At 50.4% G+C, this 25,523-nt stretch overlaps 1 protein-coding gene across 1 annotated transcript in view; it reads right to left on the bottom strand.

The window, feature by feature from the left end:
• NUMA1 (nuclear mitotic apparatus protein 1) overlaps positions 1-23,264 on the bottom strand; it is a 30,336-nt gene extending 7,072 nt beyond the window's left edge. Inside the window, exons 1-15 of the mRNA XM_065882383.1 lie at positions 23,223-23,264; positions 18,070-18,155; positions 13,250-13,329; positions 11,846-11,928; positions 11,171-11,251; positions 9,771-9,858; positions 8,342-8,462; positions 7,645-7,802; positions 7,238-7,355; positions 7,041-7,158; positions 6,598-6,738; positions 5,517-5,639; positions 3,306-5,364; positions 1,966-3,272; positions 1,450-1,491 (exon numbers count right to left, since the gene is read on the bottom strand). Of these exons, the coding sequence (XP_065738455.1) occupies positions 1,450-1,491; positions 1,966-3,272; positions 3,306-5,364; positions 5,517-5,639; positions 6,598-6,738; positions 7,041-7,158; positions 7,238-7,355; positions 7,645-7,802; positions 8,342-8,462; positions 9,771-9,858; positions 11,171-11,251; positions 11,846-11,928; positions 13,250-13,329; positions 18,070-18,155; positions 23,223-23,264 (4,647 nt within the window). The remainder of the gene's footprint in view (positions 1-1,449; positions 1,492-1,965; positions 3,273-3,305; positions 5,365-5,516; positions 5,640-6,597; positions 6,739-7,040; positions 7,159-7,237; positions 7,356-7,644; positions 7,803-8,341; positions 8,463-9,770; positions 9,859-11,170; positions 11,252-11,845; positions 11,929-13,249; positions 13,330-18,069; positions 18,156-23,222) is intronic.
• Positions 23,265-25,523: the final 2,259 nt, after the last annotated feature.

Raw genomic sequence — 25,523 nt, 5'->3', positions numbered from 1 at the left:
GCCTTCCCCTGGATGTCCAGACAAATTACACGGTTTTCCCCAGACCAGTCCCCAGTGTTCCTGGAAGAAGAAACTCAGGTCCTTTCTCTGCCTCTAATTAGGGAACGGCCTGCTGCCCAGGCTGGTCAGCAGGACGTTGAGTGATGTGACCCAACTCAAGTGCTGCCAGAGCCACCTGCCTGTGCTCGCCTCCAACCCCCACCTGCAGAGACAGAGACAGCAGAGCCAACTCGGGAGCCGACACCCCACCACGCCCTACTGCCGCTGCTGCCGCTCTAGCCCCAACCTTCCCGGGCCAGACAGGACCAAGGGACCCAGTCTACCACTCCAGCAGACGTACTCAATGAGTGCCCATCCCCCCTCCTCCCAGAAACGGCCAGAGAAAAAGCCAGATGCTCGGACCTCTTCCCAATATCCACAAGCCGTTAGGGTTGGTGCTAGCAGTGTGGCTGCTGTGATTAGCACTGGGGGTCAGGCTGCTGGAAGAGGAGGGCAGGGGCAGCACATGTACTCCAAGCCCACCCCACTCCCACAGAGAGGAAGAGCGAAGGGAGGGAGGGGACGAGAGGGAGCATAACAGCCACAAACACTCCTGGCTCCCCCAGGCATTCCAGGAGCTCAAGCATGAACAGCAAAGGTGAGAGGCAAGGGCTCCATTGCTAACTGTTTGCTATTCAGTTTGACCTTCCCCATCATCTCAGGCTCCTCGGAGGAGATGATGGGAGGAGAGAAGGGCCGACTCCTCAGCAGGCCCAAGGTGACAGGGTAGGAGGAGTGGTGGAAAGCGTGCTCCCACTAAACACCAGTTCAATAGCTTTGACATCTAGGGCAGCAGAGATCCTTGTGAGGGCGCGGCCCCCAGACCTCCCCTCCTCTGACTTGTGGGAGCCCCTCCTGCTCCTCTCAACCTTGGCCTTCCTGCTCCCAGACATCACTACTCCCTGCTCGGGGTGAAAACCCTAGAGGGTGATGGGCAGGCATCCTGAGCTCACAACCACCCTAATCTATGGGGACCTCCTGCACATCATCTTTCTGGTTTCTGTGGGAAAGAAGGGGCCTGTGTTAAACAAGGCCCATGGGCATCCTGCGAGTCCCCACAGTTGAGTACCCAAACTTGGAGCAGGTCTTGGAGGTTCAGGAATCCCAAGAGCAGTCTGTCGCTGGATCTGTTATGGGAAAGATGAAGCCTACCCTACCCCTCATCCCTGACAAGCGATGAAAGCACAGAAAAGTGGAGAGGCCGACCTGGGATGGGTGGGATGAGGCCTGAGAGAGGGTCTAGCACACCGCACTCTGGGGCGGCCTGGGCCTGGGTTCCACGGCTTGACCCTGCCCCCTTCACAAACAGTTCACTACAGGAGCCAGCGGAGGCAAGCTGCAGCCGGGGTCATGCACCGAGACCAGTCACCGCTTAAGCAGCCAGCATTTAGCGAGGACCTCAGGCATTACCTGCTTAGTTTGCTCTCTCTGAAATAACTCTAGCTGCTCCACCTGTGTGTGGGGAGGAGCAACGGAGACAGCATGAGATGGGGGCCTAAAAGGCACTGGCCCTGGTGCCAGGCTGACCTCACCGAGGCTCTAATCTTCCCGTGGAACTAGACGTCTAAAAATTTTTGTAAGTGCTAGCTCGGGTCATTCTAGTCGCCGGTGGCTCTCGGGGCCTCCACTGCAAGTGCGCCTCCTCACGACACTGTGCCTCAACGGGCTGATGGCCTATGCAGCCTGACTCTCCAGGGACAGAGGCTTCGGAGAAAAGGAGGCTACTGGTATTTTCTGTAGGCCAACGGGGTGGGGGCAACAGACTTGAACTCTACCAGTCACCTCTCTTCCTCTGCCACCCAGCGAGTGTGGGGAGACAAGACACTCTAATCATGTGGGAGCCGGAGGCCCAGGAATGCAAAGAGACAACGTCCCCCCCTCCCGCAGGGCTGCTCTCTGGGGGCGTGCTTGAGCTGGGTGCCTCACCTGGGCCGTGAGTTTCTGCCTCTCCTCCTGGAAACGCTGCCTCTCCTCCAGGACCTTGACCTTGGCACCCTCATACTTGGCAGTCATCACCTCCAGCTCCCGGGCAGAACTCTGTGCCTCCCGCTGCATCTCGGCCAGACGGGTCTCAGCCTCAGCACGCACAGCTGCCAGCTCTTGGCCGTACTTCTCCCGGGCCTGGTCCAGCTCCACTTCCAGGAACTGCCGGCCGAGGTTGGCCCGCTCGCCCAGCCCCCGGTTCTCCTCCGCCAGCAGGCCATGAGCCTTCTTCAGCATGCTCAGCTGCTCTGCGTAGCTGGCCTTCTCTGCCCGCAGTTGCTGGGCTGCTCGCTCCTGCTCTGCCACCTTCTGCCGCAGGGGCACCAGCTCCCCGAGCTCGCGCTGGGCCCGCAGCAGCTCTGCCCGCAGCCCACCGGCTGCCTGCTTGCTCTGCTCCAGCTCCTCTCGATGGCGTTTCTCAGTGGCTGCCTGCTCAGCCTGCAGCTGCTGGCACAGGTGCTTAGCGGGCAGCAGCTCGCTCACCAGGGCCTGTGTGCTGGTGTGCTCAAGCTGCAGGGCAGAGAGGGCCTGCTCCTTCTGGAAGAACTTCTCCTGCCAAGCCTTCAACTCTTGACCCAGCTCTTCCGCTCGCTCTGCCTGCGAGGCCAGTTCCTGCCTCAGGCTCTCGGAAGCTACCCGCTGCTTCTCCGCCTCCTCCCGGAGGGTCTGGACCTCCTCCCGCAGAGCGGAACTGCGTTCCGCGGCCCTGGCACTGCTGCTGGCCGTCTCTGCCTGGAGCAGACGCAGCCTCTCTTCCAGCTTCTGACTCTTCTCTGACTCGGCAATAACCAGCCGCTTCAACTCCTTGCTCTCGCCTTCCTTCTCCAGCACCTGGCGGTTCAGGATAGACACCTCCTCCTCCAAGCTGCTGATGAGGCTGTTTTTCCTCTCAGCCTCCTGCTGACTCCGGGCCACCTGTGCCTTCCACCCATCCTCAGCCTTGCCGTGCTCTTGGGCCTTGGCGCGGAGGGTGGCCAGCTCCCTCTGGGCTGAGGCTAAGGTGTCCTGACCACTCCCCAGCTCCTGGGCCTTCTGCTCTAACTGGTCCCGCAAAGTCTCCAGAGCACTGGCCCGCTCCGCGTGGGAGGCGCGCTCAGCCTCGAGGCTGCGCTCCAGGCTGGAGGACTTCTCCTGATACTCGCAGACCTGTTGCTCCAGCCTGCTCACCTCTGCCCGCAGAGCCTCCAGCTCCGGGCCTGTCTGCTCCGTCTTTCCGGTAGCCTCAGACTGGGGTCCCGACCCGGAAGCGTCTTCTCGGCTGGCCGTCCCTAGAGACTGTGGGCACTCCTCCTCTTTCCCGGCCAGCTGTTCCTTCAGCCGCTCCACGGTCTGCTGAAGCTCCTTCAGCTCTGCCCCCTGAGCTACCTCCTGCCCACGAAGCTTGGCCAGCTCCTGATCCTTCCCCTCCTTTTCCATCAGGGCGCGGGCCAGTGCCTCCTGCAAGGCGGCAAACTCCACACGCTGCTCGTTGAGGGCATTCTGCAGCCGCATCTCAAGCTCGGCCTTGGCGGCCTTCTCCAGGGCAAGGTCGGCTTGGGCCCGGCCCCGCTCCTGGGTCAGCCGCGCCACCTCCCTCTCCTGCTGTCCACGCTCCTCCTGCTGCTGCCCCTGGCTCTCCATCAGCGCGGCGCGCAGCCTCTCCAGCTCACTGCCCATTTGCTCTGCCTCACGCTCCATGGCCTGCAGTGCAGCCTGCGTGCTGCAGAACGGGCGTCCCTGATGCTCTTTCAGCCACTCCGACTCTCTGTCTCCTGCCCTGGGCGGCTCCTTGAGTAGCTCCTGGGAGGCCGTTTCATGCTGCTCACCCGCCTTGCGCACCAAGGCCTCCAGGCGGACCACCTCCTTGCTGGTGGCAGCCATCTTCTCCTGCAGAGCGGACAGGTCGTCTGCAAGCTTCTGGGCCCTGACCTCCTTCTCCTGGACCTGCTGCAGGGCCCTGGCCAGGCTGGCGTGGAGCTGAGCAAGCTCACTCTGCTGCCGGCTGATCTGGAGCTCGCTGTGGGCCTCTATCCCTGCCACCTTCTCCTTTGCCTCCTGCAGCTCCTGGCGGGCCTTCTCGCATTCCTCCTTCAGGGTCATCAGCTGTTCCTGGAATATGGCTCCGTACTGTGCCTCCTCCTGCTGGCTGTCCTCGTACCGCTCACGCCAGGTGGCCACCTCCTTGGCAAGCTGCTCACACTCACTCTCAGCCTCGCGCTGGGAGGCGATGGCCTCAGCCAGCTCCTGCCGCAGGGCTTCTGTCTTGGCCTGATGGGCCTCCCCGAGCTGCTGCAGTCGGGCCTCCAGCCCCCTGCGCCCAGCCTTCTCTTCTTCCAGCTCCTGCTGTTCCTGCTCGTGCTGCTCCACCAGGCTCCGGGCCTCCGCCTCCAGCCTGGAGATGCATCGCTGCTGCTCTTCCAGGATGTCTGCAGCCCTGTGCTTCTCCTCTTCCAGGCTGCCCTTGGTGACCTTCAAGGACTCCTCAAGGGCCTGGACCTGCTCCTGGAGCTGGGCCTTCTCCTGGGCCACCGTTTCTCTCTCGGTTGCTTTTTGCTGCTCAGACCTCAGCTGGGCCTTCAGCTCTGCCACCTGGGCCTGCGCCTCACACCGCTCCTGGTGGGCTGCCTCAGCACGGGCATGGAGCTCCTCCACCTTCTGGCTCAGCTCTGCCTTCTCCCGCTGGGCCTGTGTCACCGAGGTCTGGGCACTGTCCCGGGCGTCACTAGCAGCCTGAAGCTGCTGTTGCAGGACCTCCAGCTCAGCGGCCTTCTCCTTCCCCAGTGCCTCCAACTGCTGGAGGGCCGCATCCCTCTCCCGTAAAGAGGCCTCCCGCTCCTCAGCCGCAGCGGCCAGCTGCTGGGCGTGGTCTCGCCGGGTGGCCTTCTGCTCCTTGGCGGCCTCTTCCAACTGCTGTTCTTTCTGCTCCAGGCTGCTGCTCAGCTGCTCCACCTGCTGGCGGAGGCTCTGGGAGGCCTGTTCCTGCCGCTGGAGGGTTTGCGTGAGCTGCGCCTGCTCTGTTTGGGCCTGCTGCTTCAGGCCAGCCAGTTCTTGATCCCGCTGCTGGACGGTGGCATTGAGGGTGGCGAGCTCGGAGGTCATCGTGGCCACCTGGGCAGACAGCCGGGCCCCTTGAGCCTGAGAGGCCTGCTCCAGCTCTTCCTTGGCCTGGCCAAGGTTGGACAGGGAGCCCTGCAGCTCGGCAATTAGGCTGGCCAACTGCTGCTTTTCTTCTTCAAAGTGGCTCCGCTCGGCAAGCAACTTGGCTTCCCGCTGGCCCAGCTCAGTCTCCAGCACCTCCACTCTGGCTTGGAGCTGGGTGTTGTCTGCAGCGAGAGTGGCTGCCTCTTGTTTGAGAGTCTCCAGCTGGCGAGATAAAGAGACAAATGGGGCTCAGCATGACTCCTCGGTCCCCCGGCCCCTCTGGGGATTGAGGACCGCCAGGAACCTGAACACGGCAAACGTGGGTCTGCAGCAATCCCAGCACACAGGTCTCACCCCTGCCCCTGAGATCCTACCTGCAAGACATCACCCAGCACCTCGCCCTTCTCCCGGGGTGGGTTCTCCCGCAGCTGGGCCAAATGTTCTTCTAGCTGTGAAAGTTTTCCCTGAAGGATTTCATTCTTCTCTTCAAGGCATTTCTGGGAGTATACAAGAGCCCCATGTTAACAGAAGTGGAACAGGCACCGGATTACCACACAAACCCTTTTGAACATCAACAAAACATAAGACCCTATTACCTTATTACCAAGATCTCCTTTTGCCCTGACCTAGGGGAAAACTTGCAGAAATCAAGGACCTGGGACCATGAGAGACCTGACTCTCTAGCCCTGGTACCAGGGCTCAGTTAAGTCAAGTGACCTGCTCATTTCTTCTCCAAGGCTGCTGAGTTTACTCCAGATTTCCTCACTGTATGCCCTTCCTCACTCATGTCTTGACTCTCAGATAATCCAAAAACCCATCAGCTTAAAAATATCCCAACAGCCTGAGCATCAACAGCAGCAGCAGCCCCTGGTCCCCTGCCCCACTTTACACCACTGTTCACTAAGTACCTACAATAGGCCAGGCACTGTGCTGGGTACCTCTCTGAATTTCTAACCTACCCAACAGATCTGGGAGGTAGCTACTACCATCCCTTTTTTTTTTTTCTACAGGGTAAGAATCTGAAGCTCAGAAGTAAAGTGCTTTGCCCCCGGGCTACATGGTTATTAATAAGTGGCAGAGCTGGATTCTTAGTAGCAATAATAAATAACAGTAACTAATTCACTGAGAGCTCACTTTGCACCAGACAACGTGTGTTCAGTGCTCCACATGCATTATCTTACAACGGATGATGAGGCAGCTACCCATTCTTTTTCCCATTTTAGGAAAAGGATGCCTAGAAAGAAGTCAAGTAACTTGTCCAAGAGCCACACCTTGTAAACAGCAGAGACAGGATTCCTAGGTGTACTGGCCTGAAGCCCATTACAGCACACTATTAAGCCTTGAAAAGTAGTCAGCATAATTCCCAAAGGCCCCAAAGAATAGAGCGGTAAACGGAATTCAGCTTTGAGTGTGTGGTCAAGACTGTGGCCCTGACCTCCCCAAGCAGAGGGTTACCTTGTCCTGCAGGGCTGTGCCGAGCTCCTTCTCCAGATGGGTCTGCTTCTCCACCCACTCCCGAGTGGCCTTGCTGTGCTCTTCTGTCAGTTCATTGAGGGCTCCCTGTAGTTGCTGCAGGTGACTGGCAAACTCCCGCAGCTGAGACAGACAAGAGGGAACGCCCATCACCCAGGGTCAAAACTGCCAACACCACTGCTATCTGCCCCCTGAGCTCCAGGGCCTGGACAGCTCCCATTAGCCTTCCAACCTTCCTCAAACCAATCGCAACTATTCACGTCTCAGACTCGGGACTACAAATCAAAACTTAGGGCCACCAGCCGGTCCCTGGCAGCAGCCGGTTACGGAATGAGGACATTCTCCTCAACCCTCTTTGGGGGAATTTTCCAGACCAATTCAAGCAAAGGGGCTTCCAGGTGGGGGCCAGAAACCTCAACACTCACCTTAAAGGAAAGGTCCCCATTCTCTTCAGAAAGCTGGTTAATTTTGCGATCCATCTGGCTCTTCTCTGTCTTCAGGTCCTGGCACTGCCTCAGAGTTTCGTGGAGCCGTATGGTGAGGCTGCAAGGGAGGGGAGCAGTGAGGAAAGAGCACATCTCCCCTGCCCCGGGAGTGCGAAGGACGGTAGGGAGCACTGTACCTCTCGTTCTTGCCACGGAGCTCCTCAAGCTCCCTGGGCTCCAGCGGACTGGCTGCCTGCTTCTCGTGCAGCAGCGCCAGGCGGTCGATGCGCTGCTGCATCACGGCTATCTGCGCGTCTGCCCAGAGGCGGGGAGGACAGAGGAGAGTTAGCACAGGACTAAGGGGAGGAGGGGGAGGAAGGAGGAGGCGTCCAATCCCGGGGAAAGGAAGGAGGGTGGCAAGGACAGAACCAGCTTCCAGGAGGTCAGCCTGACAGGCCCAGGGCTGAGCTCTAAGCATCGGGGCCAGCAGAGGCGACAACACGGAAGACAGAGGGGCCACGCCTCAGACAAGCCCAGCACTTCCCCGGATGAAAATCCCAAATGCTGCCCGTTAACACACATCTGCCAGCGGCCAGCCACCTACCCTTCTCTGTGAGGAGCTTGCGGTTCTCGGCCAACTCCAGCTCCAGCTCGTCTCGATTATTTCTCTCATCGGCAAGCTGCTTCTTCAGCCGCCTCATCTGGAATTGTGGGGTCTGCAGAATGTCACCCATGGGGGAGGCTGGAGAACCTGGGAGGAAGCTGAGGAAGGAGATGGTCCAGATGCCATGGTCAGAAATAGACGTGAGGGCTGAAGCTACCGACCACAGGCGGGGCTGGGGGAGCCCGGCCCTATGGTTGTGAGCACCGGCTGCGGGGCCCAAACACCTGGGGTCTGTCTGCAGTGCTACCTCGTGCCTTATGACATGACCCTGAGAAAGCTTTTCTTCTTCCTCCAAGCCTTAATTTCTCTATGCCCTCCCCCACCCCCATCGCTGCAAAAGGAGTGCATTCCCTTTGCCTCTACAGAGCTGCACTAGGAGAACGGACTTTAGCACCGTCTCCAGGGAAGCAAGAAATTCCATAAACAAAGAACAGCCTTTGAGAGGCCTTCTGCCGAGGACAGATCCCAACCAATTCCCCCATTAGCACTGGGGCAGGGGAGGGCATCCCAGATCTACAAGATACTCCAAGCACTCTTGATGGCATAAGGGGCTGGTCAACAGCTTAGCCTCTAGGATGCAGGGATCTGAGGACTGGATGTTGAGGCCCCATCCCAGGAGAAGAGGCCCAGCACATACTTGTTCCCACTGGAAGAGGCGACTTTCTGTAGCTCTAGGAAGCGAACCTCCCTCTTGGCCTGGTGGCTGGGTGGGGAGAGCTCTTCAGAGATGGTGCTGGAACAGGGGGAAGGGACAGGAGCTAGAGGGGAAGGAGTAAACAAGCCAAAGAGAGGTTAGTAAGAGGGTGGACAGATTTGCATCTTTATGCAATTTGAGAACTCGCCTTAGTGGGAATGAATCCAGACACTTATAGGTAAGCTGCAGAGGGAGGCGCTCGGGCAGAACTTGAAGCCTGGTGTCTGGGTTACCCAGAGGTCAGTGCCCTAAGCCAAATCAAGCAAGGGGCTTCTGTTTCCACAGATCACCAGCACTCAAAGAGCACAGTGAAGTGACTGTGTCCCCCGTGCTCAGAGACTGGACCAAGTGCTCACGCTTTTCCCTCAAGCCAACCCTGAGCAGATCTCCTCTCAGCCCCAATGACCTCTCGAGTCAGAACCACCAGCCTCCTTGCTGAAGCCCTCCATTCTGAAATTGTGCACTGCCAGCATGACTTCTTTCTCAAAACCTCCTCTTCCCCTGGTTCCCACAGTGACCTTCACATGGCCCTCCTACTTCTAACACCGGGTCTCCGTCTCCCTCACCTGCTCCTCCCGCCTCCCTCTCCCACCTGCCCTCCAAGCCCCAGAGCTCTGATGGGGCCCGTGTGCTCTGCCCACAGTGCCCAAGGCTTCAATGGCCATCCATACACAGACTCGCAAGCCCACAGCCTGGCCCAGAGCCCTCTTCTGCATTCTAGACTCACATCTGCAACATCTCCACCTGAAGGGCTGACGAGGAACCTGAACACAAGGAACATCCAATTCAGTGGCTGGATGAACGTGCCTAGACCCACACCTTACACCCTGTTGCCGTCAGACGGCTCTTCCAAACAGGCAGCACTCCCACTCTTTCTGATGTACTTCCAGCAAGACACTTGGTAGATTCGATATCTCCCTGTTCTAGCACTTATTCCTTATCATACATTCTGGTTTATGTATCTGCCTTCCCACCTAGAACATGGGCATTATGTAGGAAAAACAATTTTCTAAGACTGTGTACTCCCAGCTTATAAACCTAGAGTAATGACTGTTTAAACTATAAAAAAACAAAAAAAAGAAGTGTGTGTGTGTGAGGGGAGCAGGGGCGGGTAATCAAGGAGAACCCACAGCAGACATGATCACTTATAAATGTTCTGCTTAGCTGCTGCCAGGCGCAAGAAGGAGCTCTGTGGGAACTGGGATGATGGCAAGATGGCCCAGAAATCAACTTACCCCCTTACACACGTTTCCTAAGCACCAACTCTGTGACTTGTGTTGGGGCAAATCCCCACTGCACTTCCTGACAACTCAGCATCCTAGCACTCCCCAGCTCAGAAAAGAGAGGATCCTTGGGAGTGATCCCAACTTACCTTTCTGTAAGAAGTTCTCTGAGTCCTCATTCAGGTTTAGCCCATCCTCATGGTCCAGCACAAATTTGAGAATGACAGCTAACTCAGCCTGGACCACAGAGAAAGAGCATCATTTAGGTGTTCGGGAGGCCCGAAGGGATGGAGGGCACCATCCTGGCCGTGCCAGCCCTAGGAGCCTGCTGGAGCCCATTCTTCCTCTCAGACCTGAAGACCCATGGTCCAGACAAGAACACTCCACCAGAGACATGGTCACCCTACTTGTCCCCAGCCCCTCTTCTCCACTAAAGATGCACCCCGGGTGAGACAGAGGTCCAAACTGACTTCGCTCCTGACCATGAGAGGAGAATGGGCAAGCGAAGTAATGCCATAGAGAGCTTTTATACATAACCCTGCTGGCCTCTTCCAGCTGGCCTCACTGTTGTTCTCTGTCTGAGTGAGAACTCCTCCAGGGCTCATCCAAAGCTTAGCCACCAGCAGGTATAATCTTGCCTTCTCTGTTTGAATTCCAAAGCTACAGAGTTTATCTGATTTTCCTGGCCATCTCTGTAGTTCCTTATTCCTTTAGAATTTGTTTCTACCAGGTCTATGATCAGCTTGGAGCAGAGAAAAGGTTAAAGAAAGGAAGGAGCCACCCATGCCTCCCACGCCACTACAACCCCCAACCCCAGAGACGAGCCATGAGCTAGGTGAGTACGAGATGGGATGACTCAACATTTCTACCACCACGTGAAAGGCCACAGCTCTCTGGACACTGCCCCACCAGTCACCTACATTACCCACTGTGGCATCCCAGCTGCTTCTGCTCTGGAAAATAAAGGACAGCTGCTCATATAGGAAGCAAGGAAAACATCAGGACCCATATGGCAGGTAGTTCCTGGAAACCAGGTCAATTCCCTCTCTAATGAAACAGATGCACCAACTCTTCACTTAGGGACCATGCAGAGCAGGGGAGAGGATGTAACCGCTCTGAGCTAGACTGTCATGGCGGACAAAGACATTCTCACTAATCCTTCCTACCAGAGGAAAAGAGGAAGAAATGGAGTGACAGTTTGTGTAAAACACACACACGTACATACGGGAACACATATACGGAGAAAGAATAATTTCTATGTATTATCCAAACAGTTCAGGTACAGGTACAGTTAAATTTACGTACATGAAAAGGACTTGGAAGTATATCCTTTAAAAGTTAGTAGTTATTGCTGAGAATGAGATTACTGGCAACTGTTATTTCCTTCTTTGTGCTTTTCAATATCTTCCCGACTTTCTATAATGAATGGCTATAACTACTATAACATAATTTTTAAAAAGAACAACATATGCTGTTTAAAGAAAAACAACTGGAATGAGGTAAAACACAGGCAAGACCTGCTGGGTGGGGTGGAGGCACAAGGGCTTACCTGAATCTTGTATTCAAATTGTTCCCAGTCCCTGGGACTTCTGGAGCTCATGGAGGAGTGGTATAAGAGCAGCATGGTCATCTACAAGCCAAACAAGAGGCAATCACTGAGCAGGGCTCTCTTCTCGGTCCCCAACCCCTGCCCCACTCTGGGGACTCTGAGCTATTCTGAGACCCTTCCAAACCTCCTAGAATTCAGCAGCCCCAGGCCGCTGCCCTTAACTGCATCAGGAATCACTTGATTGAGGACTCAGTGCTCACTGTGCAAAAAGCCAGGTGCCAGAATTCCTGCATAACTAAATTCCTGGACTCACGGAACCCTGGGTATGAAGCTTAAGGCATCATCTATAGGCCAGCACCCAGAAACAGAAGAGGGAATGAAGTGGACTGAGCTAAAAAGAAAAGTGTGACGACAGCTGGGTGAGGCCTGATTCCTGCCAGGTCTCCATTGAGGCCACAGTAATGATCTAGTCAACCTCTCTGTCATAAAGGTGGGCTCCTAAAATCCTTGGCTGAACCAGCCTCTGCTTCACTAGGTAGCTGCCTGGACCTACCGCCTACCCCCACGAGGCCCAGAAATAAAGCCCCACCACTTCTTCTGGGTTAAGAGAAGGCCCCTCTGCAGGCCCCTCTGGTGCCGCCCTACCCCCAGACCAGTCTGGTATTCCACGGGTACCTTGGCAAGTTCCAGCTCTGATCCCTCCATCACCTTCTGCACTGACACCAGGCGTTCTGGAGAAGAGGGATGTTTTCGGTTTTCTGTAATGACAACAATGTAGAAAACAAGGTGAATTTCCTGGGGACCATCCCTGAGATCATCAGAACACCTCACAGTCAGAGGAGCAGAATGGCTGGTGGGACCAGGAGATGCAGGGCTCCTTATTCCTAGGTCCCCTCTCGCCCAACATACACGTTTCCACCTGAAGTTATTTCTATCCTGGATTGGTCCAAGGACTACAGTGATAGTTCAAGAAGAAAGGAGGCTGGAATTCACAGCAGCTCTGGGGCCTGACATTGCACTCACCTACCCACGCACCAACTCCCACTCAGCACCACAGAGGAGGAGCCCAGAGATTCCAGGTCACTCAAGAGTCTCATTCCAACTGCGGCTGCAGAGGAAGCCCGCCTGCAGCTGAGTCAGACCAGGGCTGGGACACCTGGTTCTTATGCTGCCAGAGGGGCAGGGCTCAATTACTAACACCCTGCTTTATCTAAATCCATTATCACCTTTCTTATAATTCTCTTGAGCTGGGGATGGTAGATAGCTCCCGTGTCAAAGATGAGAACTCTGTCCACAGCTATATGAGGAAGGGGAATTGACAAGTGCTGTGCTAGAAGCTTTGCATGTGTTATTTTTTTAAAATTCATTCACTCATTCATTTATTTATTTGGCTGCACCGGGTCTTAGCTGCGGCATGCGGGATCTTCGTTGCGGCATGCGGGATCTTCGTTGCGGCATGCGGGATCTAGTTCCCTGACCAGGGATCGAACCCAGGTCCCCTGCACTGGGAGCGCGGAGTCCTAACCACTGGACCACCGGGGAAGTCCCGCATGTGTTCTTATTTACTCTATCCATCAACCTTAAGAGCATTACTATGATCTTCATTTTAAAGACAGGGAACCCATGTCCAGAAAGGTCACACAAACAGTAGAGTAGAAGGGCCAAGATTTCAACCTTAACCTGCCTGTGCCCCTATACCTATCACCTAAGCAATTAATTCAATGTTATCAGGGGAAAATGTTTTTCTTGCAAGGGGAAGAGGGTAACATGGATCCTTCTGTCTCCTTGCAGTGGGAGGAATGGGAGCCCAAGGTAATGAGTCCCCAAAACCGACCCTCTGGCTCTACCTGGATCCCGAAATGGGCTCTGGGACTGCAGGGACACTCCTCCCCAACTGGTGCAGGCATCACCAGGCCCAGGGAAGCCACCCCAGTTGTACTCATCTTGGTGGTACAGAGTGGGCAGCCTCGAGCCTTTGCTCCCCCAGATACCCAGGACCTGGTTCTTCCAGGTGCAGATACCCAAGTCCCAGGAGCTGAGGAAGCAGCTCCTTCCCAGCTAGATAAGAAAGGTGCTTACTCTGCAGAAAACGGCACACAAATTCCAGTCTCTCCGGCACCGGCTGCTGCAGGATCTGCTGCCCTTCGTCAGTGCCATGGCTAGAAAAAGAGCAAGTATTAGCACCAGAGTACTTAGCAATCCTTCCCTCCTTGCTACTGCATTACATACCACCTTCCCATCCCTTCAGGCTGGATCTGTGCTGGATCTGGGGGAGAACCAGACCAGACATTGGAGGCAGGGGAGAAGATACCATGACACCATTTAGCCAGAAGGAACTGTGTCGTGGTTGAGAAGTGGGGACTTGAGGCATGAGGTCCTCCTGGAAAAGATGGCATTTGTGAATATCAAAAAGCTCTGTGGGAAGGGGGTCGAGAGGCGATGGAGGCAGCACAGATGACTGGCAAGCTAGGACTGACAGCCTTCAACGGCTCAAGTGTAAAATGTCAGGATGCCTGCGAATGTGGCTAGAGTACGAGTCAGAGAGGACTATGGAAAGGGAAAAACAGATCTAAAAACTGAAAGAACAGGAGGGAACGAGGCTCTGAAGTGACAGGGCAAAGTTCACCACACACTGAAGGCTGAGGTGGCCTCCAAGAGGCCAGGCCAAGGGACAATCACTCTCCATCTGTGGCCTTTGCGGTGCTTGTGTTTGTTTAAGTGGAAAGGCAAGCCAAGTGTGGAGAGCAATGAGGGCAGGGAGGCAGCAGGGGGCGCTCTCACACTGCCCTGGCCCCTTGACCCCGGCCCCTCAGGCTAAGTGCAGTTTCATTTTCGGAAGGGACTACCCTTACGTCAAGTTAGAAAGCTGACTTTTCTGTCTAGGCTACGGCTGAAGACACTGATTGAAAAGCCTCCTGTTCTTCAGAACCTGAATCTCTAAGTTTCAGTCAACTTTCTGGAGGGCAGGGCAGACTCTAGAATCCTCCAGTGCCAGACATCCTGCAGAGCACAAGAAGCATCCCAGGCAAGACCACGAGAGTAGCTCCCTCCAGCTCCCATGGGATTACAAAGGCTTCTTCCAAGTGAATCCCCCACAGGAAGCACTTTGGGTAGCTGGTCTGTGATTAGGGACACCTACAAAGTCTTTTATAGATGCTAATCTCCTCACAGACTCCTGAAAGAGCCATCTTCCCTACCCACCCACAATCTGGACTGTTGGACGCTCTTTGCCCTCAGCACAGAGTAGTAATTTACCTAAGTGTATTCCATTGGATAAAAATAAACAGGGTTCTTGAGCTAGATGTTTGAGAAATACTGGGTTAAACCAAACTGAACATTTTCTAAAGAAGGTATAAATACGCATTATTTCCTAAACCTATCTGACCACAAACCTCTTCTTTCCCCCACTGAGCCCCTGGGGTAAGTACAGGTGCACGGAACATGCTTTGGAAAACACGAGTCCTGGGGAAATCCAGCTCATCCTTTAAGACGGCACTCAAGTCTCATCTCTGGCAGGAAGCCAAGCAGAACCACTGCTAGTCACGTCTCCCCTCTCCTTCTCAGGAATTCCTACAGTACTCACGGATACAGGTGCATCATTTATAACTGACCGCTCTTTGTGAGCTGAAAGCTAGGAACACAGCAGGTGCTGAGTACACATGGGCTGACTGACAGATGAGGAATACCTTTTACTGGGAAGAGCAGAGGTCAATGTCAGTAAGACAAACGTCAGAGCTTTAAGTTTTCTGGAAAAATGCTTCCACTAAACTTTGCTATGCAAGCCTCATAGATATCAAAGAAATGGGACAGCCTTTTTGCTTTAGGCTATTCACCACGCACAGGAAAACAGAAAGGGAAACTCATCAGAGGGGTGGAGCCCAAAGAATTCTCCCAGAGAGAAGGCCAAGTGGCCAAGGAACAAGCTTTTGTTCGATTCCCACAGCTTCTATCTGCCACCAACCCTGCCATCCTCCACTGCCTTCCCCTGAGAACTAGGTGTCTGGTTTCAGTGAGCAACAGCGGGAGCATCACAAATGCATCAGCCAGAACACGTTCACCAAGAACGTCTGTTTTCCCAAAGGAAGTTGGTCTGAATCATCCTGGATTTGAGATGGAAATCAGGGTTAACCTGGGATTTCAACAGCCCCTCCATCCAACACACACACACACATTCTCTCTCTCCCCCCCACCCCTCCCCCCCCACATCTCTTCTAGTCTAAAGCTCAGGCAGCACCTTAGAAAACAACTTGGAAAATGGGCATCTTGAATTTTTGACCCTCCTTATGAAAATTTCCCACAGGGTCATAAACCTACAATGGCTACACCAAGGACATACATCCTCACCCCTGGACACATCTACTGCTCTTGTCATCAGGCCAAGGAAATTTATCTCCTCAAAAGCAAAAGCTCCTTGATCCATTCTTAAGTCCAAAAAAAGCATGCTGCACCCTACTGTGTGTTACAACAAGGCACATCATACCTGGCTGCCTCTCCTTTAGTGATGTTAACTTGTAGGTTAGGTATTGCCAGCCTAACAGTTTTACTGGCCATTGATGTTAGCTGTTGCCTAGATCTACTACTTTCATTAGGGTTTGCAAAATGATGATTTTCATTAGGAGTGGCAAAATGATGATTTTTTTTTTTTGCGGTACGCGGGCCTCTCACTGCTGCGGCCTCTCCCGTTGCGGAGCACAGGCTCTGGACGCGCAGGCCCAGCGGCCATGGCTCACGGGCCCAGCCGCTCCGCGGCATGTGGGATCCTCCCAGACCGGGGCACGAACCCGCGTCCCCTGCATCGGCCGGTGGACTCTCAACCACTGCGCCACCAGGGAAGCCCCAAAATGATGATTTATAGGTAGTGCACAACTCCATCTATATAGTATCCTTGAAAAAAAATTTTAAGCTAATTAAGTTTAAGATCTAATTACCAGTTTATAGGCAACAAGGGGAAGAACAAGTTAAGTAGTACCATAAAGACACAATTAACAAAAGTCAGAATTTAGGAGATTCTACAGGATCAAAAAAAAAAGGAGTCGGGTATGGAGGTAGAAGTGAGTAGGAAACAAGACTGGGAGGGCCCCTGATGAAAGCTCTGAATACCAAGCTGCAGATTTTATATTTCAACCTCCTGGCAAGGAAGCGCCGCTAAGGTCCATCAGCTGTGGAGCATCACAATGAGAGCCCTGAGATCACAGGTACAGGAACACCCTGGAATAAGGACAGTTTAGAGAAGAACGAAGTCTCCAGGCCCTGGTATCCAGAATGAGGCAGAGGAAGGGACGTGAGAAATCTTCTAAAGGACACACTGAGAGGATGGTGACCAATTAGAAATCCGTGCCCAGGTGAAGGAGGAATTCAAGATGATGTTGAAATGGCCTGTCTGGGTAACCGGGAAATAAAACGGGAGTGTCCAGGAATTCCCTGGCGGTCCAGTGGTTAGCACTCGGCACTTTCACTGCCAGGGCCCGGATTCTATCCTTGGTCAGGGCACTAAGAACCCGCAAGCTATGCGGTGCGGCAGGAAAAAAAAAGAAAGAAAATGGTAGTGTCTGTACCAAAATAAGAATACAGTGACTTCTTTCACTAAGGTAGGTGGGCTGGTTAGAGCCACAGGGACTTCTAAGAAATCATACTGGACACCCCATTATCAATGTAAATCTCAAAAGATTAAAAAAAAAAAAACACTCTAGCAAACCCATCTGTCATGGGGCACTCAGCCCCACTAGACTTTGCTGATAAGAGAGTATCAACTACATTTTCATTCACTCATTTTCACCAACAAACATCAATTAAAACCTAATCACTGCACTGTGCTAAGCTAGGTATGGAGGACCCGAAGATGAATTAGACCCAGATCCTGCCTTTGACAAGCTCAGTTCTACCTTCTTTCCCTATCAATGAGCTGCTGCCTATGAACCTGCTTCACAGAGATGCTGAATCCCTGACACCAGTTCCTACCTGCTGTGTGTGAAACACAAACACCCTCAACACTTCAGATCTTGGTCTGAGGGACCTCCCATCTATTGTGCTTCCCTTTAAACAGGGAGGGTCGGTCCTCTCCACTGTCCCCCCAGTTCCTTATATCATGGCTGGCCCCTACTTTTGCCCATAGCACAAAGAAGTAAGAAGTTTGTCAGTTTTGCCCTTCATAATTGCTAAAAGTTGATACAGGAAAAAGGGTGAACCACATGAGCTTTAAAAAGATAAATGTACGTTACAGCTTGACCCATCTTTGCTGGGTTCCAGAAAGGTAAGGTATGAGGAGGAGGCCCCACTCCACTCATTTCCCAGATAACGGTGAAGTTCAAAGGAAATGTGCTAAAGACACAGATATAAAATTTAAAGGCCTAAACTAAAATCCTGGCTACATGACAAGCAGCTTATCTAATGCTAATCGACCTCACAAAGCAAGTTAATGAGGCAGGTGAAAACCCCGGGAATGCTATAATGGGTTAGAGAGGGGCATGTCTGTGCTGTGCTAACAAATTAGAGATTTTTAGGCGCTACTTACTTCCCTCAAGTTTAAAAGCTTCCCGTTTCTTCTTCCTGGGCCTACAGGTTGCAAAGAGGGCTTGTGAGATAAGGATGAGTCACGAAAAGAGGGCTGTAGAAGACTCCCATTGAGACAGAGGACGGAGCCCCGGAGCAGGCTCCCGGAACATTGTGAGAACACAGAGACTTGGAGGCTCTTCTGCGAAAGAGTGAAACCTCTCTCATAAAGATACACAATGACTGGAGAACGAGGTCAATGTGTTTTGCCTCTGGGGCCCACACTGGCCTAGACATCCCAGTCCTGCGGTGCTTTCTGGTCACAGCTGTCAACAAGGAAACAAATGCAGTCCCCACCCCAGCATGCAGCTTCACTTGAGAGACTGGAGAGGGATGTGGCACAAACTCACATGCTGTCAATGATCCTGAGGAAGACGCTGCAGTCCTGGAGCTGCAGCACGGCCTCCACGGGGTCAGCCACGTGCAGACTGTTCACCTGCGAGGCAAAGGGAAGAGCCTGGTGAAACCATCATAAGTGCAAGAAGCCCCGGGGAGGAGGGGGGCGGAGTTCCACTCCCTTCCCCAGGTGTTGACATTCTGTTTGTTCCAACTGCCTGTAGTTGTAACTAAAGGAATGAGAGAACATGTGATTCTAGGACTTTTAACTTCCAGCTCAACCACTAACAGCCACCTGAATGCCGCCATCAGAGTCCTTCCTTTGGTTTCAACTAAATAAGAGCTTAAATTCTCCCAGAATGTTCCAGCACTTGGGGTGTACTTTAAATATAATTAGGCATAAAATGGTTCTACAAGAATACTGATAGTTTCTAGAAGAAAATCGAACCACCACTGCCTCTGAAGAGAGGAACTTGATGGTTGGGAGTTGAGGTAGGAAAAAGGCTTTTTATACTCTAGCCCTTTGTATCTCTTGAATGGTTACATTATAAACCTTCGTAGCTCAAATTTTTACAGCTAAAATTTACAGAATGTTATAGCTCTTGAAATTTGAATTTTGCATCTACTCAAAATTTACATTATATACTACATATATTTTATATACTCCCACACAGATAAAAAATCTTGTGATTGATGCATTTTAAAATTCTTTCCAGACATGAAACTTCAGCTGAGGCAGGGAGAAATGATGAGGCAACAAGAAGAAGAAGGGAGGAAGGGAAAGAAAAGCTAGGAACCCCAACGAAAAACTTGTCAATATCCAATGGCCTCTCCCTTTCCTTGCCTTCAGGCAGACATTCACCTAAATCAGTCTTTCCCACTAGAAAGTTCACCAGCAGTCACATGCAAATGAAACAGGTACACAGATTATTCAACAAGCATATATGGCTGACTTCTACAGGAAAACCTCATAAATTCCACAGGTACCAAGTTCAGAAGCCCGGGCTGAAGTTCACCTTTGTAGTACCTTATTAAGAAGGAAGGGTCTGCTAAGTCAATCACACATGCAAGACTGAGGGAGAAGGGAGACTTATCCTGCTTTACAAGTTATTTTTTAAAACTTCAGCATAGTGGTTATGCACAAACGAGTAGATTCTATTTATAAATGTGCTCTTTATTTTTTTAATTGAAGTATAGCTGATTTACAATAACCTGTTAGTTTCATAGTGATTCAGTATTTTTGCAGATTATCCTCCATTATAGGTTATTATAAGGTAATGGGTATAATTCCCTGTGCTATACCGTATACCCTTGCTGCTTATCTATTTATGTGTAGTAGTTCTATATCTGTTAATCCCTTACCCCTAATGTGTCCCTCCCACTTAAATGTGCTTTTCAACAGGCACTGGGCTGGGGGCTCCCAGACAAGGATTTTTGAGTCCAGCTCCTCCACTAACTTGCCAGGAACCTTTGTTATCAACTTTGTTTCTTTCTGTGACTGTTTTCTCACTTGTCAAACTTATCTACCTTAAAAGACCAGTGTGTGTTCAAATGGGATTGTGAATGCAAGAACACATTACGAAATAAAAGTACTAAATGCAAAGCACTATTATGGTTATGAAGTAGATCCAGCAACACTTCTACTTCTTAACAGTTAAATTAGCTGACTGCACTGGAGGATCAAGAGGATTAAAAAAAAAAATCAGTAATTCAGCTACAGAAATGATAGTACTTATTTCCATTAAATAATTTTATATTAGAAAAACTTCTAGATAAATCTAAATTAAAATAGGTTGAGGGACTTGCCTGGTGGCACAGTGGTTAAGAATCTGCCTGCCAAAGCAGGGGACATGGGTTCGAGCCCTGGTCCAGGAAGATCCCACATGCTGCAGAGCAACTAAGCCTGGGAACCAGAACTACTGAGCCTGCACTCTAGACCTCGCAAGCCACAACTACTAAGCCCGCGTGCCACAACTACTGAAGCCCGTGCACCACAACAAGAGAAGCCACCGCAATGAGGAGCCCGTGCACCGCAAAGAAGAGTAGCCCCTGCTCGCTGCAACTAGAGAAAGCCTGCACACAGCAACGAAGACCCAATGTAGCCAAAAATAAATAAATTTACTAAAAAATTTTTTTAAAAAATAGGTTGAAAGTAAAAAAAATATTTAAGTGCAGAATATAAAATACGACCTTCTCACTGGACTCTTAAAGATAATAATTGATACCACCTTTGGGGGGGTGCTTAATCTAATTAGAAAAGGCCAGTGTAAATTTTCTAGGAAGACTGAATATTACAGGCCAAGGTCCCTTTCTACCTGCTGAAAATGAAGAGACTGCATGACTTAAGCATCCAAAAACCATCTTCTTTTAATATCTGCAATCTAGGTAAAACATTCAAGGGCTGTGAATGCTCGTTCGCTAACAAGATTGAAAAAAATCATACCAGTTAGCTGATTTAAAGTCACTTAAGGAATCTGGATTCATCTCATACCAATTAAGTAATAATCCAGCAATAGTTTCTTTCATGGATATAAAAATGTATTTTCTTCCTGTGCATTATTTTGTTCTCAAATGATAAATCATTTAAAAGTTGAATAAGTGAAGAAGCTCCTTTATCTCTAGTCAGGGTATAAAATGTGAGAGAGGACCAAGCTCACTGAATAAGTGCCTGTAAGGCTTTCCGGGTCATTTAAGGTGCCTGAATCTTTTTTTTTTTTAATAAATTTATTTATTTGTTTTTGGCTGTGTTGGGTCTTCGTTGCTGCACGTGGGCTTTCTCTAGCTGCAGCGAGTGGGGGATACTCTTCATTGCAGTGCGTGGACCATTCATTGCAGTGGCTTCTCTTGTTGTGGGGCATGGGCTCTAGGGCAGGAACCCTCAATAGCTGCAGCTCACGGGCTCTAGAGCGCAGGCTCAGGAGTTGTGGCGCACGGGCTTAGTTGCTCCGCAGCACGTGGGATCTTCCCGGACCAGGGCTCAAACCTGTGTCCCCTGCATTGGCAGGCGGATTCTTAACAACTTCGCCACCAGGGAAGTCCCAAAGGTTGTTGAATCTTAAAGTTCCCTATATTCCCTATAACAATATACTCATTAAATTGCTGGGTACAGAATAATTTCAAGCCATACTTTAAGTTAAATAAAATATAAATTTATTTTTACATTAGAAAGTAAATTACTGAAAATTTGGAAAACAGAAAAACTCCACTCACTAGTATTTTAATACATGCACTTTCAGCACTTTTTTTTTTTTTTTTGCGGTATGCAGACCTCTCACTATTGTGGCCTCTCCTGTTGCAGAGCACAGGCTCTGGACACACAGGCTCAGCGGCCATGGCTCACGGGCCCAGCCGCTCCGCGCCATGTGGGATCTTCCTGGACCGGGGCACGAACCCGCGTCCCCTGCATCGGCAGGTGGACTCCCAACCACTGCGCCACCAGGGAAGCCCACTTTCAGCATTTTGATATATTTCTTTCTAGTCTTTTTTCCTAAGTCATTTTTTTAAAAAAATCACAGTTGTGATTGTCACACGCGTGTGTTCTATGCCACTCTTCTGGCTACCAAGCATTATTCCATGTTGCTACAGTGTCATAAAACCCACTTTAGCTGCCTAACTTTTGTTTAAACTGAAAGATTATATCTAACTATATTTTAACATATTAATGCATGTTCATTGTGATTTTTGAGAAAAGTATACAAGTATCTGCTGTTAAATAAAACTAGTCTTGTGTCTGTTTTTCTCTGTAAAGGTAGTAGTCACTATAAAAACAAGCCTAGGACCAAAATAAATAAACTGATAAACTTAAAACAACGCGGCTAAACGATCCCCTAATATTCAGTTAATCTACTGAACTAGACACAGAGACACAACCCAACCAGCCTTCTCCTGGGGAAGAAGAGATAATGTTTCTAATACAGACATAAAACACTGAAATGTAAATATAAAACATAAATATAAAACAACCATTTTAAACTGTACAACTAAAGTTTGCATCTATTTCAGAAACTGAAGACTAAGGATGCACATTTTGTATGCTAAATACATACTTCCTGACTACAGATTTGACAGTGATTAAAGACCCTGTTTTATTAAACCCCTACCCTCCTTGGAAATTAAAAATTCATTTCCTTTAAGGATTCTATAATTCTTTCTTGAAGTTTGCTCTTTAATTGGCCCTGATTGGTCAATAGGGTGACTACTAAAATACCCTTTACCAAATAGCATGCCCAAGCAATATTTTATTTATTTATTTATTTATTTTTTGGCTGCTCTGTGCAGCATGTGGAATCTTAGTTCCCCAACCAGGGATCAAACCCGTGCTGCCGGCAGTAGAAGTGCAGAGTCTTAACCACTGCACTGCCAGGGAAGTCGCCCAGGCAATATTTTAATATTTAAGTGCTTTTTACAGACATTATCTTATTATCCTCACAATAATGATATATTATTTTATTTTTAGAATATATTAAAAAAATTTTTTTCTTTCCATTTTAAAAATGAGGTGCTGAGAGACTAAGTAACTTGTCTTGGGTCACACAGGCTAGAGCAATGATTCTAAGCTGGGCTGTCTGACTCTAAGGCCCATGCGTGTCATCGTTACACTCCGTGGCCTCTTCTGTTTCTCTGTAGTTCCCGATGCTCAGCATTATTTTTTCATTTGCCATTGTCTTGGGCAGAAGTATATGAAAAGACCTAGCAGAAGAATTTTGGTGAAGTAATCAAGAAGGCACCAAGAGGACAATGGAAGCTCACAGAAACGTGGTAAGGAGAGCCAGGAGAACCTTGCCCTGAGATTAAAGGCCTTTCAAGACCAAAGTCCCTACATGCCACTGAAATTCAGTGTCAACGCTTTTTCAGAAACATGCACAAGGAAATGCACAAGAAATGGGTTTCCATGCTGCTCTGCAGCCACCCTTCCCATGACCAAAAAGGAATAATATACCTCAGAGAAGCCTTTTCTAAGCTACACAAGTTGTGGATCACATGTCAGCAGCAACATCACTGAAAATAATAAAAGTTAAAAACTAAGGGGAAAGGCAAAAGAAAACTTATTTCCTTTGTCTGGAGAGGATAAGACTCTACATAGCCCTGACTCCTAGAAAACTCCTCTCTCACCTCTCCCAAGCCTCCTGGAAAAGTCTGGCATGCAAAGGAAAGGAAGACCACTCACCCAAGAGAGGAGTGCAGCTGCCCGGGTGGCATGGAGCGTCATCTTGCTGAGACCAGACAGTCACCCTGATGCACCTGGAACCCAAGAGAAGAGGCAGTACAGTTAATTATATCAGATATCCACGATGAAGGAAGAGGGGGGAAATGGTTTCACTTACCAGCTCTGAACACTTAAATAAGTCACTCTTCACTTGGCACTTAATCTACCAAGGGACCATGGGAGTTTTTAGAAAGCTCAGAGTACACATCAAAATTACTATAAAACTTACTGTGTCACAGCTGACAATAAAGAACCCTGCATTTAATTCAATGTCCAGAAGCTCTACACACAATCTCTCTGTCCCTTAGAAAATACAACATTCAAAGCTGGACTTCAACCCTACTCTTTGGGATGGTGGTGCCCTTAAAACATGGAACAAACATGGTTTTTCAGACACACCTAGGTGTGAATGTTGATTCCATGTGACCATGGTCTTGTGACCTTGGACAAGTAGCATAACTTTAGTCTCAGTTTCCTCATCTGCAAAATGGGACCTGCAAAAACCTCTCTGGGTTATGTGATGCTTCAAGATAAAGCAGATAAAGCAAACAGCACAGTGCCTGGCACACAGTACGTATTCAATAAACGATCACTGTTCTTAAGCAAAAAGGTTGATTTCTGGCTCTTTCTGCAGGTACCCAAAGTCTACCTAATAAACAATAACCAAGTCCTTGGGGGAAACCACTTCAAATCCTGGATTTTTATATCCCCCACAAAAATGTCAAAGACATATTTCAAATGGGAGACTGGATGAAGCCAAATCCAATTCTGGGGGAGATCCCATGGGACATTTAATGAAAGATTAGGTACTGGGTCCGGTATTCTTACCCCAATTTCCCTTCCCAGTGGGAATCAGCCATCTGCCTGCTAACCTGCTCAAGAGACCACAGACATGGTGACTAAATATTCCCCAACACCTCTTAGCATGCCCCCATAGTTCCCACAAATCTTCCTGGGAGTAATCAGCCCCACCACCTGCCTACTACTGCCACAGGTGTGCTAAGTTTGTCACTACTCCAGTAGAAGGAGGAACAAGAGTGGTAAGAGCCACATCACCTATAACTCTCCCCACATATCAGCATCTCCAAGGTGTGGGTTCTGTGGAACCAACATTTGCTAAGTACTTTCTGAATACAAGGTGCTGGGGATAAGAAAGACACCATTCTTGTCCATAAGGTGCTCACTGTCTAACAGTGAGGAAATAATAGGGGAAAGAGATACATAAATCTGATAATCCACTACCCATCATCTCTTGAGGCCTTCCTATGCAAGTGTACTCTGCTTTATCAACCAATGAAAAAGGTTATTTTCTTAGTCCTTACATATGTTCATCCTGTGCTGGAAGCTTCGTGGGAAATGGGAGACAATGACATGGTCCCTGCTTTGAGGGGCTTACAGCATGGTGAGGAGTAAAGGTAAACATATGAGAAGCAGACTTCCCGAGGCTTCCCTGGTGGTGCAGTGCTTAAGAATCCGCCTGCCAATGCAGGAGGCACGGGTTCAAGCCCTGCTCTGGGAATATCCCACATGCCACAGAACAACTAAGACCATGCGCCACAACTACTGAGCCTGCGCTCTAGAGCCCATGAGCCACAACTACTGAGCCCATGTGCCACAACTACTGAAGCCTGCGTGCCTAGAGCCCATGCTCCCAACAAGAGAAGCCACCACAATGAGAAGCCTGCATACCACAACGAAGAGTAGCCTCCACTCGCCACAACCACAGAAAAGCCTGCGTGCAGCAACAAAGACCCAACACAGCCAAAAATAAAATAAAATACACTTATTAAAAAAAAAAGAAGTGGACTTCCCTGGTGGCACAGTGGTTAAGAATCTGCCTGCCAATGCAGGCGACACAGGTTTGAGCCCTGGTCTAGGAAGATCCCACATGCCACTGAGCAACTAAGCCTGTGCACCACAACTACTGAGCCTGCGCTCTACAGCCCACGAGCCACAACTACTGAAGCCCACGCATGCGCCTCGAGCCCGTGCTCTGCAACAAGGGAAGCCACTGCAATGAGAAGCCCACGCACCGCAACGAAGAGTAGCCCCTGCTCACTGCAGCTACAGAAAGCCCGCGGGCAGCAACGAAGACCCAACGCAGCCAAAAATAAATTAATTTTAGAAAACATATAAGAAGCATGAAATAATAGAAGAAAATAAGTAAATGCTAAATATAACTAAATGCTAATTATAATTAATTGCTTCCTGACCCTGCAAAACCCAACGTGATTCCACCTGTCATACAAACATCACAATCTT

This window comes from Phocoena phocoena, chromosome 8 (assembly GCF_963924675.1).
Source record: "Phocoena phocoena chromosome 8, mPhoPho1.1, whole genome shotgun sequence".
Lineage (NCBI taxonomy): Eukaryota > Metazoa > Chordata > Mammalia > Artiodactyla > Phocoenidae > Phocoena > Phocoena phocoena.
Note: the sequence above shows the minus strand (reverse complement) of the source record. Positions and strands in the feature narration are given on the sequence as shown.